The sequence below is a fragment of the Alexandromys fortis genome, unplaced genomic scaffold (genome assembly GCF_014885135.2).
Source record: "Alexandromys fortis isolate MF-2015 unplaced genomic scaffold, M_Fortis_MF-2015_v1.1 scaffold_184, whole genome shotgun sequence".
Taxonomy (NCBI): domain Eukaryota; kingdom Metazoa; phylum Chordata; class Mammalia; order Rodentia; family Cricetidae; genus Alexandromys; species Alexandromys fortis.
Window position 1 is genome coordinate 2,832,425 of NW_026068125.1, and position 15,915 is coordinate 2,848,339.

A 15,915-nucleotide genomic window follows, 5' to 3' on the forward strand; every position below is an offset into this window, starting at 1 on the left:
ATATACACACATATGCGTGTGTACATTTACACCATCATTAACTTTGAATCTATTTTTTAACAGCTTTGAGGTATGCTGAAATGGTTTCACTTTGTTTGGTTGGTTGTTTTGAAACAAGGTCTTAGTATGTGATTCAGACTGGCCTTGAATTCAATATGTGACCCAGCCTCAACTTACACTCACCATCTACCCTGCCTCAGCTTCCCAAATCCTAGAAATACACTTTTGCCACCATACCAAGACCTCACATTTTAAATACCAAAAAATTAGGGCTAGTGAAGTTTACTCTATAGTTAAATCTTTAAATATTTTGTTTGATAGTTATAAACACAATAAAATATTATATGTGATTATAAGAAAATTTTTATAAGGAAAAGGAATCTAGACCAACCAGAATAGAATTCTAATATTGAATAATCTAGATATAGAATTCTAATATATGCAGTAAAATAGAATTCTAATACAATAGTATTTAATACTTTCTTTGGGCTATACTATAAAACCATGCAAGGTAAAAGCCTAATTGAGCAGCAGAGACAACTAGTTCTAACCTCCGGACACCAGACAGAAAGAGATCCAAGACAATTTTCTTTATTAATAATCTGAAAAAATAAATTCTTCTGCTATATAGAAAACACAAGAATATTATAGTGCTCTGTCAGTAAGAATATGATATCATTTCAATTCAGTGATCCACTTACTATTATTTTTCTTTCTCTGCATCTTATTTTGATCATATAAGCTTTAGGAAGAACACCATGATCACATAGTTAATCTGCACACATAGGTAACTCTTGAATTACTGTAGAAGAAAATATGGGCAGCATACAAGTTCTGGTGTCCCAAATTACATAGTAGCTAGAGACATAGTTAATGCTGTGGCTCAGACATTTCAAAACAACCTAGGAGAAATTTGGGTCATAATTTTTTTTTTATTGAAAAAAAAATTCCTGCTTCCTCCCAGCCTCCCGCCCCCTCCCCCTCCCCCCACTCCTCTTCCCCTCCCTCTCCAGTCCGAAGAGCAGTCAGGGTTCCCTGCCCTGTGGAAAGTCCAGGGTCTTCTCCCCTCCATCCAGGTCTAGGAAGGTGAACATCCAAACTGGCTAGGCTCCCACAAAGCCAGAACATGAAGTAGGAACAAAACCCCATGCCATTGTCCTTGGCTTCTCATCAGCCCTCATTGTCCGCCATGTTCAGAGAGTCCGGTTTTATCCCATGCTTTTTCAGTCACAGTCCAGCTGGCCTTGGTGAGCTCACAATAGATCAACCCCACTGTCTCCGTGGGTGGGTGCACCCCTCGTGGTCCTGACTTCTTTGCTCATATTCTCTTTCCTTCTGCTCCTCATTGGGACTTTGGGAGCTTAGTCCGATGCTCAAGTGTGGGTCTCTGTCTCTATCTCCATCCATCGCCAGATGAAGGTTCTATGGTGATATGCAAGATATTCATCAATATGGCTATAGGATAGGGCCATTTCAGGTTCCCTATCGTCAGCTGCCCAAGGAACTAACTGGGGACATTGCCCTGGGCACCTAGGAGCCACTCTATGTTCATGTCTCTTACCAACCCTAAGGCAGTTCCCTTAATTAAGTTATGTGATTCCCTGCTCCTCTATCCAACCTTGTTTTATCCCCAATCATCCCGTTTCCCCAAGTTCCCCCCCAACCTCTCTTTCTCACTTTTCTCTCCCCATTTCCCCTTACCCCCATCCCACCCCACCCCCAAGATCCCAATTTTTTGCCCATCTATCTTGTCTATTTCCCATAGCAGGGATAATAACTATATGTTTTTCTTTGGGTTCACCTTCTTATTTAGCTTCTTTAGGATCACAAATTATACTTTATGAAAGTGATTGGGTCATAATTTTTATCTCAACATCACTTAATTGTATTCTTTTTTAATTAAAAATTTTATTACATTTTATTTATTCATTTTTGTCAGTGAGTCTATATAGAACATAAAGGAGCACTGCTTTTGGAGAAAGTCAAAGAAAATCTTGAAGGACTGCACAACATGAATGAGCATGGTTTTGATGCACAACAGTAAAACTGCATGTAAAACAAAATGAATTCCAGTTAGTCAAAACTATTAGATTCTCTTGTGATCATTTATAACCATAGTACAGACATTGCTTAATATGTTTGTTTACATCTTTCTAAATTTTAGCATGCATTTAATTAAAAATGAATTGTATTCTTTACAGTGGCATTTAATATTAGCTAAATCTGAGATTCAAGCAACCATTAATTCCATCTATACATGAAGAAAATACATTAGTATTCTGTAACTGCACTGTAGCGTGTGATCCAATCTAAGAAACTGAAGCCATAAGTTATTTAATTTGTGCAGGTACAGCAAGGCGGTTGCAGATATGACAGAAAGGAAGGTAGGGATTAAAATGCACACAGATATACATAGCAAGTCTTTCTGAGTAAATTGAAAGTTTTTACACAGCAGCATATTTATTTATATATTAAGTAAAATAAATTCCTTAATCAAATACATTTATACATAGCAATGGAAAGCATTCATTCGGAGTTCAAATATATTAAATACTGTGTTCATTGGCATTCATTTCAACAATTACTTTCCTACCACAAACAACTGATTAAATATGAATAAGTGCCATGACCAGAGAAACCCTAGTATAACAGGACCATTTTAATGATAAGTAAGCTATACTAGAGATGCAGTTCAGTGGTCAATTGTCTGGCTATTATGCAGTATTCTATATTAATTTCCCACACATGCATGACACATACAGGTTTAGTCAATGAAGAGTTAAAAAATGAATTAACTACATTTCTTCTATTACACAAGTAGTTTTGTATCAATAATGGACTTATTACAGGGAAAGGGATGGAAGAAAATAATTTTTGAATATATGAATTCAAAAGAGAATCTGAAAGAAAGGACACACCAGGCTAAAAGGATGGTTTCTCTGTATAGAGCACTTGTTTTTGACGATGATCAGAGTTTGAGTCCCAGCACCCACATGGTAGCTCACAACCATCTGTAATTTCAGTTACATGTTGGAGGAGAACTGCTTGTTGGTTCCCAGCTGCCTGGCTAGCCTAGACCCAAAATAATCACACAGAAACCATATTAACTCAATTATTGCTTGGTAGTGCTAACTTCTTATTGGCTAACTCTTACATATTATTATAACCCATTTCTATTAATTTGTGTATCACCACGCATCTGTGGCTTCCTGGCTAAAGTTCCCAGCATCTGTCTTCGGTGGCTCCATGGCTACTCTCTAACTCTGCCCTTCTTTCTCCCAGCATACAGCCTAGCTTTCCCTGCCTAGTTCTGTCTTCCCTGCCATAGGCTCAAAGGAGTTCCTTATTCATTAACCAATAAAAGCAACACACAGACAGAAGGCCCTCTCACACGAGTTACTCTCTTCTGACCTCCATGGGCACCAGGCACCAGTGTGATGCTCATACATACATATAGGCAAAACATTCAAACATTTATATGCTTACATAAATAAATCTTTAAACTATTTTTTGAAAGAATAAAGAGAAAGAGATAAAATACAACATTATTCCATATAATTGATTGATTGCACTTTGATAATATTCTTACCTAGTCATTTACATTATTTTGAACTTCCAGTACTAAATAACCTATAAAATTAGTTTTTAACTCCAAAAAATGTATTCATATAGTATTCTGTAATCCAATCTCACTTTTCTCCCTAGTTAAAGGTCTCAAGAATTGCAACTGATGTTCTCTCAACTAGATATGAAACCCGTTACACCTATGGTCCAATAGCATCAATAATGTGTAAGTTTTACCTCTCATTTACTATGGTTGTTTATCTATGTCTATGTTATTAGTAAATAAAGTTATCAAATTTGTAGATTATAAATTCCAGCTGTTGCAAGAGGTTCTACATTATATGTGCACCTGAAAGGCAGGATTGCCTGTCTTCTGCGTTAGGACAGTTTGTGAAACAAATCGCAATGAACTTCTACAAACCTATAAAATTAAGATAAACTATTAAATCAATAGAAATGTATAGCTTACTTCATCTACTGTTCTGTTCCACAACATAATGTTTAATCAAAACAAGAATTAATTGGGGCAGAGGCAACATCGAGTTCCATCTACTTAATTGATTCTTCTCTCCTTTGTTCTTGTCACAATTCTAGTAATGTCTTCCCCTTAATCTATGGATGTGCGTGTGTTGACTCATAATCTCTTTTCCCTATGATTCATTCTTCCTGTTACAGGTAAATGCATATGTGTGGTATAGTAGGAAAGGAGTTGGTAAGGTTTGAGTTCTCTTCTTTTATTTAGATCCTCACTACAATTTCTAATTCTTTAATATTATACACATGTAAAAAATATTATAAACTTTCATTGCTATTGGCTTTTTACTTAGTTGCTTAGCCATACAGAACTTTCTTATCTTTTATTCTTTCTACGTGGAATCAATGAACTTTCCACAAGGTCAGCTATTTGTTTTTACTTTAATACCAGAATAGGCTCTGTTGAGACTACTCAACTGGAGAATTATAATTCAAATGCAGCCACAGACAATAAGTTAAAAATGAGCATAGCTATGTTCATATAAACCTCCATTCTCAAAAACAGGAGGAAATAGCTTGGCAAGTCTCAGAATGTGTTCTAAGTATCATTTGTAATTGTTTGCCAACTAATTTGCTAACCACTAGGCTCAGCACTTAATTCTCATGATCTAAATTAATCCTCACAAAACACACCAAACCATGAGCAAATATTACCTCCCAGTTACAAAGACTGGCAAGGGAATTACAAAGTTAAGTTATAACAAAACCAAAGTCCTCACTGCTGTGCATATGACTTTCCTTATTTGGCTTTTGTGACTTATTTGTGAAAATAAGCTTTCTTATTTTCAACTAATAAAATGAACAATCAAAACATTATTTTATTTTTTTCAAACTCTGTGTATCAAAGTAATTTTTCGTCTTATAGCAGGAGTTATAGTTGCTAGGATGTCTCCATCAAACTGTTCCCCTCAGGGCTCAGGAAACACTGTGGAAGAGAGGGCAAGAAGAGTGTAAGAGCCAGAAGGGAAGGAGGACACCAAAAAAACCAATGTCCTCTAAATTACACAGGCATAGCTTATATGAAATCACAAAGACTCAAGAAGCATGGGCAGGACCTGCATGGGTCTGCACCAGGTCTTCTGCATTTACATTATCGCTTCCAGCTTAATAATTTTATGGAATCACTGAGTGTTAAAATTCTGAGTCTTGTGCCTTCTCTAGGGCTTTTTTCACTATTTCTCTTGTCCAATTCCAATGTGTTGATTTTATTTTATCTTATTATATTTTATCTATTATTATCCCCTAGAAGCCTGTCTGTTTTCTAATGGGAGACAGAAAGGAAGTAGATCCAAATGGAAGGGGAATTGGGAAGGAAATGGGAAGAGTATAGAGAGGGAAAAACATAATCAGGATATATTACATGAGAAAAAAATCTGTTTTCAATATAAAGAAAAATTAAAAGGAGTTATAGTTATAAGTTGATGAAAGTATTTTAGTTATCACTTCATAGCCCCTAACCTTACCATAAATGTAGGACATGAAACTAGAACTGATTCCTATACACTTCTTCAAAGCCAAGTGTGTTATGACTTACCCAAAAATATTTATTTGACTGTTTTCCATTGCAACCATGAAGATCAAAAAGAACAATGTAATTTCAGATGCTGAAAAGAAAGAACTGGCAAACTTAGGTACTAAATTGAGCAAAGGGGGAAATAGACATAGGAAACAGAGAACTTGTTACCTTCAGATCTACCTTTAAATAACTGCTAAAGGAATCTTTCTAAATACAAAGGAAATAATAACAGAAAAAGGCTGAGAAGTGCAGGAGGAAAGAATAGTAGACTGGGAGTAGAGAGAACAGATAGGTTAGTAGATAATAGAGACATATGCATATCTTCATACATAATATAATAACACGTCCCCATGATTGAATCAAAAACTATTATTTCCTCCAAAATTTATTGTATAAAAACTCAAGATAATTCACTTTTATTATCAATGTGTCATCTATAAGAAACTTATTTCTAGGTTTTCTGGTAAGTTGTTTCTTAATTTTCTATTCCAAAGCGGCTGTACCATTTTGCATTCCCACCAGCAATGGTGGAGTGTTCCCTTTACCCCATATCCTCCCCAGCATAAGTTATCAGTTTTTGATCTTGGCCATTCTTACAGGTGTAAGAGGGAATCTCAGAGTTGTTTTTGATTTTCATTTCTCTGATGACTAAGGATGTTGGACATTTTCTTAAATGTCTTTCAGCCATTTTAGATTCCTCTATTGAGAGCTTTCTGTTCAGGTTTGTACCCTGTTTTTTATTGGATTATTTGTTCTTTTGATGGAAAATTTCTTGAGTTCTTTGTATATTTTGAAGATCATACCTCTGCCTGATGTGGGGTTGGTGAAGATATTTTCCCATTCTGTAGGCTGCCATTTCGTCTTGTTGACCATGTCCTTTGCTTTACAGAAGCTTCTCATTTCAGAAGGACCCATTTATTAGTTGTTTGTCTCAATGTTTGTGCTACTGGGGTCATATTTAAGAAGTGTTCTCCTGTGACATTGTGTTCAAGTATACTTTCCACTTTCTCTTCTATGAGGCTCAGTGTGGTTGGTTTTATGCTGAGGTCTTTGATACATTTGAACTTGAGTTTTGTGCATGGCAATAGATATGGATCTATTTTCATTCTTCTACATGTTGATATCCAGTTATGCCAGCACCATTTGTTGAATATGCTTTTTTTCCATTTTATATTTTCTGCTCCTCTGTCAAAAATCAGGTGTTCATAGGTGTGTGGACTGATATTCGGTTACATTGGTACTCCTGTCTGTTCTTATGCCAATACCAGGCTGTTTTCAGCACTGTAGCGCTATAGAAGAGTTTGAAGTTGGGGATTGTGATGCCTCCAGTAGTTCTTTAATGGTACAGGATTGTTTTGACTATTCTGGTTTTGTTGTTGTTGTTTCCATATGAAGTTGATTGTTGTTCTTTCAAGATCTGTGAAGAATTTTGCTGGAATTTTGATGGGGATTGCTTTGAATCTGTATGTAGATTGCTTTTGAAGGGCAATGGATTGAATCTGTAGACTGCTTTTGGTAAGACTGCCATTTTTACTATGTTAATTCTATCTACCCAAGAGCATGGGAGATCTTTCCACTTTCCAGTGTCTTCTTCAATTTCTTTCTTCAAAGATTTAAACTTCTTGTCATATAGGTCTTCCACTTATTTGGTTAGAGTTATTCCAAGATATTTTATTTGTGGCTATTATGAAGGGTGATATTTCTCTAATTTCTTTCTCAGTCCATTTATCATCTGTGTAAAGGAGAGCTACTGATTTTTTGAGTTAATCTTTTATCCTGCTACATGTCATACCACAAGGACATGTGCTCAACTATATTCATAGCAGCATTATTTGTCATGGACAGAACCTGGAAATAACCTAAATACCCCTCAACCAAAGAATGAATAAGGAAAATATAGTACATTTACACAATGAAGTACTACACAGCAGAAAAAAATGGCATCTTAAAATTTTCAGGCATATAGATAGATCAAGAAAACATCATATTGAGTGAGGGAACCCATACCCAGAAATATAAATATTATATGTATTTTATGTAAAGCCACTCATAAGTGGCTTTTAGACATAAGGCAAAAAAAGTCCCCAATTCATAATCCCAAAGGATCTAGACAATAAAGAGAACCTTAAGAGAGGCACACATGGATCTAATGTATATGTGAAGTTGAAAAAGACATGATCTGAATAAATTGGGAGCATGGGAGAGAGTAGAAGAAAAGGCTAAGGAAGGGAGGGATGCAGAGAAAATTATATAGCTGAATAAAAACAATAAAAAGCTGATTTGTAATCTAACTATATAGACTTCTTGAAATAAAAAGGATAAAAATTAAGCAAAATGAAAGAGGAAGTTATGTTAAATATCAGATAGTATCAGAGAAAAACCAGAGATCCATCCTCCAACAAGGAAATAATCCTAAGTATATATGCATCACCTCTGCACATAACACTTGGTTAGTAACAGTTTAACTTCCCCAGCATCCTTCCCGAATGTCTCCTTAATAAGTCCAAATGCCACCTCCTTTCTCTTCTTTGGTCCTCCCATTTCCTTACTTCACCCAATTTTTGTTAGCAATACAGATTTTCCCCACTACATAGATCGAAATTTTAGATAGTTTTATCAAATTAGGCTATTTATTACCCCATTGCTATTCCTGGAATGTTGTCTCTATTCTAGCTCTCTCTGCTTTTCACTTCATGGTGCCTACCATTTTGCTGTCTAGACTTTCTCACCAAGGCTTTTTATTGCATATAGTATAAAGAATATGAAAGTGCCTATTGCTTCTCAAAAACCAGTCTGAACCTATAAGATTTACAAAATTTCCCACTCACTGCTTATTTAACTCCAGCCCAAACCGACCTCACAGGTCCCTAAAATGCGCCTAGATTTTTCACTGTTGGTATTCATCTGCCAGAATGATGTCTTTCTCTACTTCCACCTCTTTCTATATTTCTCTTTCTTTAGTTCCCTAATATGTTCTGCATAATGAAAGTGGAATTTGACATGTCTGAGTATGAGTCCTGCTCATCAAGCACAACATTGCTTCTCTTTCAAATCTTTACCAAGTAGTCCTCCTTTCCTGTGGCAATTACAGCTGTGCTCTGCTCTAAGGTATTTACCCTTATGTCTCTCCTTTAAATTACAAGATCCTGAAACCACAAGTCACCTTGGTAGCCCTGTATTGCCTGCCCTCTCTTGGACAAATAAATGTATTGTTCTGGGTTTGTTTTGGTTAGCTAGGTAGTGTGTTTTTGTTTTAAGTTTGTTTTGGGCATTGTTTATTTATCTGTTTGAGGTAAGGCCTTACAATGTATCCCACACTGGCCTCACACCATGCTCTTGTTTAAATCTCTGTACTATTGGAATTAGATAGATTCATTACTGTGCTCAGACCATGTAGAGTCTATTGGGCATATGAGTGACCATAAGTAGCTACTGAATAATTAAACTGTAACCCTTCCCACTCAAATATCCCTTCTTTCTTTATAAAATCTTTAAATCCTTCTTTTCCAAACTTAAAATATTGTTATCAATTAAGTGTATCATAAAACATCAGTGATTTCACACACGAAAGTACTATTGCATTACATAAAGGAAAATACATACATGCACTTACAGTATGTTGTATGTGTATGCATCTATAGTTAGCATGCAGTTTCATACATATTGTAAATATATACACACATATACATTGAGAGAAACCTCTCTATAGATGTTTATATCTTTAAGCATTTTTCCAATAACAACTTTAGTAAAGTTTCAAAAAATTGATATAAAATTTAAAATTAGAGTATTAAATATATCCTTAAAGTAACTAACTTGAATATTCTTGGTCTTATAACTCTAAATGATTTTCTCTGAGAGCATAAATGACAAGATATCAAAAGTGTGAAAAAGTTATAAGGGCAGATATATATTAAAATTTCATAATGAAATCACTTTATATATTAACACTAATTTTTAAAGTAATAAAGGAAAGAAAAATTTAAAAGTTTTGAATGTGGTACATATTTAAAATATATGGTAGATTGTAAGTGCTTTCTGTACTGCTTACACTATTTTGACATTACTGCAATTACCCATACATATAAATACTTTTATTGTTAATTTTACACATGCAATTTTGAGTGTGTATGTTTGTGTGTGTGTGTGTACGTGTGTGCGTGTGTGTGTCTGTGTATTGAGTTTGGAGGCCAGAAGCCAACACTGGGTTTCTTTCTCTATTGTTTTATACTTTATTTTTTTGAGACAAGGCCACTCATAGAAACTGAAACTCACCAGCTGGCGAAACTGGATGGTCAACCAATCCTATGGTTGATGGGATGGGGATCCTATCAACATACTGTCATTACAGGCATGAGCCACCATATCTGACTTTCTTATGGGTGCTGAGAATTCAAGTTCAGGACTTAATCTTTAAACTGCAAATACTTTACCAACTGAGCCATCTCTTCTGCATCAACAATCTCCATGTCTTCAAACAATAATCTTGCCTCTAATAAAATATTTACTGATTCTGTTTTGCAGATCCAACATCAGGTTCTTCTTTAGACTGGGCTTACAAAGCAGGCATCAAGCACACATTTGCCTTTGAGCTCCGTGATAAAGGCAAATTTGGTTTTCTTCTTCCAGAATCCCAGATAAAGCCAACATGCAAGGAAACCATGCTTTGCGTAAAATTTATTGCTAAGTATATCCTCAAGCAATCTTCCTAATGAATTGCCTTTGGTTTGGAATGTACAATTAATCCTTTCAGGGAAGCTTTCCCTGAAAAGGCAAACTTCTGCATCACCTGAATCCATCCTCTCCTTGCTCATGAAGTCCTGCATTGATTTCTTCATGTTCTTATTTACTTCCAATAGCACCAAAACAATATAACTTTGAGTAAATGCATTGAACTATGTTTCTTCTTCTTTTTTAGCCTTATAATAAACACAGTTTAAATACTCTGAAGCGATATGTAGTGAGCATGGGAAAGAAATGAAAACATTGTTTCTCCAGAATCTGATTGAATCCCTTCATGCCATGTGCTAACAAAATGAAAACAGATTACATTCTGATGCTTTACAAAGGCATCCTCTGGTTTTAATAAACTAAGTTCCCAGGATTTCTTAACTAGTCTTAATAGTCTAACCATCTTGATAGTCTTACAATAGTTTTATTTGTTAGCCATAAAAATCTAACAAATATTGATGTCAATGGTTCTTCAATATGATGTCAGGAAACTGTATTCTCAATTTTCAAATACATAATTTGCCTTTCAAATATATATTTTTCTGATAGAAGTGAACATTGTTCATATCTTCAAAATGGCAAAGAACAATGGTAGGGATAAGATAATTCATGGAGAGATGAATTTCAGAGTTTTAAGCAAGCAATCCTGTTTCCTTCAGTACAGTGTTCATTTAACTAAAAATACCTTAATCTAATCTGCAGCATTCATAGAAAAATTCCTTCCACAACACCATTTGGCAATTTATAAACACAGCTGAGATAGTTTGCCCTCCCAGTTCATACAAAGAAGGCCAGTCAATAAGCCAATGCTAGTTGGTGACCAAAAGTCATGTAGACCAAGGGAAGGACTAGAGAGAGAGAGAGAGAGAGAGAGAGAGAGAGAGAGAGAGAGAGAGAGAGAGAGAGAGAGAGAGAGAAGACACCCTTAGATTATATTGATACAAAACCGCAAAGCTCAATTAAAGACAAAGTCTATTCGGGAGCCAAATGTTAGTGACCGTGGAAAAAGAACACAAATTTTGTTTGTCCCAAACACAACATCCTAATATGGTAACAATTTCATAAGATTTTTCTAGAAATAAAACAAAAAAGTAACAAATTTTGGTGTTTCTTTAAAAGTGTTTGTAGGACTCAGCTCATCAGTACAGAGCACAGCATAAAATTCTCTGTTGCGGGCTTCATATAATACCTTAGGATATTCGTACCCTCTAGGATGGTGGAAGCTCAAATCCTTAAAGGGTTTTATCTAATGATCACTACAAATTTAAGTCAAACACAGAGTTGGGCAATATGCAGCTATTTGATGAGTAACAACAAAGAGTAAAAGGTCTCCAGACCTGCAACTCACCAGGACCCACAATCATAGATCTGGATTAGAGGTGGATCTCTCTATTTCAAATCAAGCAAAAATCCCTAGAAGTATGCCCTCCTTTTTTTTTTTTTTTTTTTTTTTGGTGTTAGTTAATGTCAGAGGTAGTCAAATTGGTAACCAAGAATAGGGATCACACATTCCGTATGTGCTTCAACCACTCGGAGAGAGGACCCCTTGAACATGACTGCTGTGACAAGTATACTTAGTTACATCCCTCGACCTGGGGTATGATTTGTCATCCAGCATTTTTTTTTTCTTTTTAAATTTTATTAAACATTAAAATTTAAAAAAAAAAATCCGTCTCCTCCCCGTTTCCCATTTCCCTCCCCCTCCTCCCACACATCACTCCGTCCCCCCACTCTCCTTCCCCTCTCTCCCTCCCCTCCACTCCATTCTCCCTCCCTCTCGAGAATGAAGAGCAGTCCAGATTCCCTGCCCTGGGAAGTCCAAGGTCCTCGAACTTCTATCCAGGTCCAGGAAGGTGAGCATCCAAACAGGCTAGGCTCCCACAAAGCAAGTTCATATATTAGGATCGAAACCTAGTGCCATTGTCCTTGGCATCACATCAGCCTTCATTGTCCGCCATGTTCAGAGAGTCCGGTTTCACCCCATGCTTATTCAGTCCCAGTCCCGCTGGCCTTGGTGAGCTCCCAATAGATCAGTTCCACTGTCACACTGGGTGGGTGCATCCCTCGTGGTCCTGACTTCCTTGCTCATGTTCTCCCTCCTTCTGCTCCTCAATTTGGATCTTAAGAGCTCCGTCCGGTGCTCCAATTTGGGTCTCTGTCTCTATCTCCATCCATCGCCAGATGAAGGTTCTAAGGTGATATGCAAGATATTCATCAGTATGGCTATAGGATAGGGTCATTTCAGGTTCCCTCTCCTCAGTTGCCCAAGGTACTAGCTGGGGACATCTCCCTGGACACCTGCGAGCCCCTCTAGAGTCAAGTCTCTTGCCAACCTTAAGATGGCTCCCTTAATTAAATATTACTCTGCTCCCATATCTACCCTTCCTTTATCCCAACCATCCCATTCCCCCAAGCTCCCCCAGTTTTCCCCTTCTCACATTTCTCACCCCATTTCCCCTTAGACCCATGCCACCTCACCCCCAAGTTCCCAGTTTTTGCCCGGCAATCTTGTCTACTTCCCATATCCAGGAGGATAACTATATGTTTTTTCTTTGGGTTCACCTTCTTATTTAGCTTCTCTAGGATCACAGATTATATGCTCAATGTCCTTTATTTATGGCTAGAAACCAATTATGAGTGAGTACATTCCATGTTCATGTTTTGGGGTCTGGGATACCTCACTCAGGATAGTGTTTTCTATTTCCATCCATTTTTGAGGGCCAATTATGGCCCAGCATTTTACTTTCCATATTACAGTTAAAAGTCAAGTTGAGCATATGGAAAGCAAATTAATGCTATCTAATGCCACTACACTCATCATAATGAACTATTTTATTGTTGAAGACTCATTGCCATGTGTTGAAGGAGTGGCAGGGCTGCATTCTGGCAGCCCTGGCTCCCACATGGCTAGCTTTACCTGAAATAATTACACGGAAACTGTATTCTTTCAAACACTGCCTGACCCATAAGTTCCAGTTTCTTATTGGCTAGCTCTTACATATCGATCTAACCCATTTCTAAATATCTGTGTAGCCCACGAGCTGGCTTACCAGGAAAGATCTTAACCTGCGTCTGTCTGGAGTGGGAGAATCATGGCGACTCCCTGACTCAGCTTTCTTTCTCCCAGCATTCTGATCTGTTTACTCCACCCACCTAAGGGTTGACCTATCAAGGGGCCTAGGCAGTTTCTTTATTAATAAGAAATCACTCCCACATCAGCCACGGTGGGTTAAATGTTATTGGAATGACATTTTATTTTGGGTTTAATACATATTGTTTCTATGAGGATATTCTGATACATGGTCTGTTTAAGAAGCTTGATTTTGATGAATGTGACAGCTTCTGATGTCTTAAGATATTAATTAAAATTCAAACTTAATGGGTTTGGGAGTAACATACTACTAACACATTCCTTGGGATTATACTGTAGAAAACAGGAAGAGATGGATTTGAGGCTGCCTCCAAAGCAGGAAACTTATTTAAATATGCATCAGTGCCCCCATTTTTTTAAACAGAAAATAAATGTTCTATATTTGGAGAAAAAATAAAATTAAAATTTGAATAAATTCGATGTTTAATCATAACCTTGGTCTTTCTTAATCAAAGTGGTCATATCTCTTCCTGTCTATAAACTCGAATTATACTTCCATCTTTAGTCTAAAAACTACTGTAAGAGAAAACCAAGCTAGCCAATACTTACAAACCATCCAGACAAACCCCTGTTCTGTAACTATAAACCTCTTCACAGCTATCCTACTTGCACTGCACTACTGCTATTGCTGATGCCCTGTCTGTACTTAGTCTAAAAATGTAGCTTCCATTTTTGCAGAATAATTATATGGAGAGAAGGAGGGAAGGGGGAATGAGGGGAAAGGAAGGCAGTTGAGACAGAGACAGAGAGAGGAATATCTGGGCCACACACACCAGAGCATGGTTCAGTAAAGGCCATGTGTGAGAGAAGTAGGTGCTATATAAATTACCTGTAAAGAGCCATAAACCTCATAGTCCAGTGCTTTAGGAGAAAATGCCTTCCATCCTAGTTTTCTTTCTGGTACTGAGATAAAACAACATGACAAAAAGCAACTTGGGGATAAAATGTTTTATTCAGCTTACAGTTGAAGTCCATCATGAAGAAAAGTCAGGGCAGAAACTGAAGCAAAAGCCATAGAGGAATGCTCTTACTGGCTTGGTCTTAACCTGCTTTCTTAAACAACTTAGGACCACCTGCTGATGGTGGCCCTATCCACAGTGGCCTGGGTCCTCCCACATCAATCACTAATGAAGAAAATGCCCCTACAGATGTGCCTACCATCCAATTTGATAAAGATATTTTCTCAATTGTAGTTGCACTTCTCAGATGACTCAAGTTGTGTCAAGTTTACAAAAAAAAAAAAAAAACCAACAACAGCAAAAACCTAGCACTGTCCTGAGACACAGCCTGGAAACATCAGTGAGTACCCTCCAAACTAAGATCCACACCTATACTGTTTGCTAAGCTGGCCAGGAAGTAGACACAAACTCATTTGTACTTGTCCATATTGTGTGACAAACATTTCCAAGGGAGGTGACACTCACAATGATGTACACACATGTCTACTCACCCCAAATAAGGAACCTGTGACAAACTAAAGTAACAACTGCACTGGAATCCCAGTTAGTGAACCAATAAGTATTTATTGGCATGATTAGCTGGAGTATTGGTGAGGGGATATATATAGGAGTAGAAATGACTCAAAAGCAGGTGACTCAACACAGGGGACAACTCACAAAAGCTACATCCTGGAAGGTCTCTGCACAACCTGCAGATAGCAAAACATGTCTCCTTGGTTGGTCAGTCTCCTTCCCCTCAACAGATTCTTTCTATGAATCTGGGAGGAGCCTCTATCTAGATCATGAAGTTTATGTGGCCCCTAAACCCACTGAGTTCCAGAAAAACCACCACACCCCTATATTTTCCCATACCACTGAATTTATTTTACAACCCCAGCTTTCTTTCCACCCTCCAAGATGTCTGCTAGGATGATGGGAACAGGAAGTCTCAGACATGGTTCTGTTCCTTCATTTATACTCTAAGTCAGTAACTCTAAACCTGTAGGTTGAACTCCTCACAGGGGTCACAGATCAGATATTTACATTAAGATTTTTAACAGTCACAAAATTAGTTATCAAGTAGCAATAAAATAATTTTCTGTTTGGGGGTCACCACATATGAGGAATATATTAAAGAGGCACAGCATTAGGAAGTTAGAGAACCACTGTTCTAACTGCTCTCAACTCCTCACTGTTCATTTACTGCAGATAGTCTATTCTTAAGGCTATGGAAATAATAACTCAAGGAGAAAAAAAAAACATTGCTTTGAGCTTTAGACCTAAAGAAAATTCCCACCCATGCACTGCTCACCTGAATGGCAACTCAGGTTTATATTTAAAAAAAAAAAAAAAAGACAAAAAAAAAAAAAAAGACAAAAGCCAAATCTGTTTATATAAACAAGTCAGGATTTTTTTTATTTTTTTTTTATTGAGAAAAGGAAAAAAAAAAGTTTCCGCCTCCTCCCAGCCTCCCATTTCCC

The 15,915-nt window shown here is 36.9% G+C and overlaps 1 protein-coding gene across 1 annotated transcript in view; it reads left to right on the plus strand.

Annotated features, from left to right (window-relative positions):
- Cpa3 (carboxypeptidase A3) overlaps positions 1–10,511 on the plus strand; it is a 48,687-nt gene extending 38,176 nt beyond the window's left edge. Inside the window, exons 10-11 of the mRNA XM_050125741.1 lie at positions 3,706–3,790; positions 10,139–10,511. Coding sequence (XP_049981698.1) covers positions 3,706–3,790; positions 10,139–10,326 — 273 coding nt within the window. The 3' untranslated portion in view covers positions 10,327–10,511. The remainder of the gene's footprint in view (positions 1–3,705; positions 3,791–10,138) is intronic.
- The last annotated feature ends 5,404 nt before the right edge of the window (positions 10,512–15,915 follow it).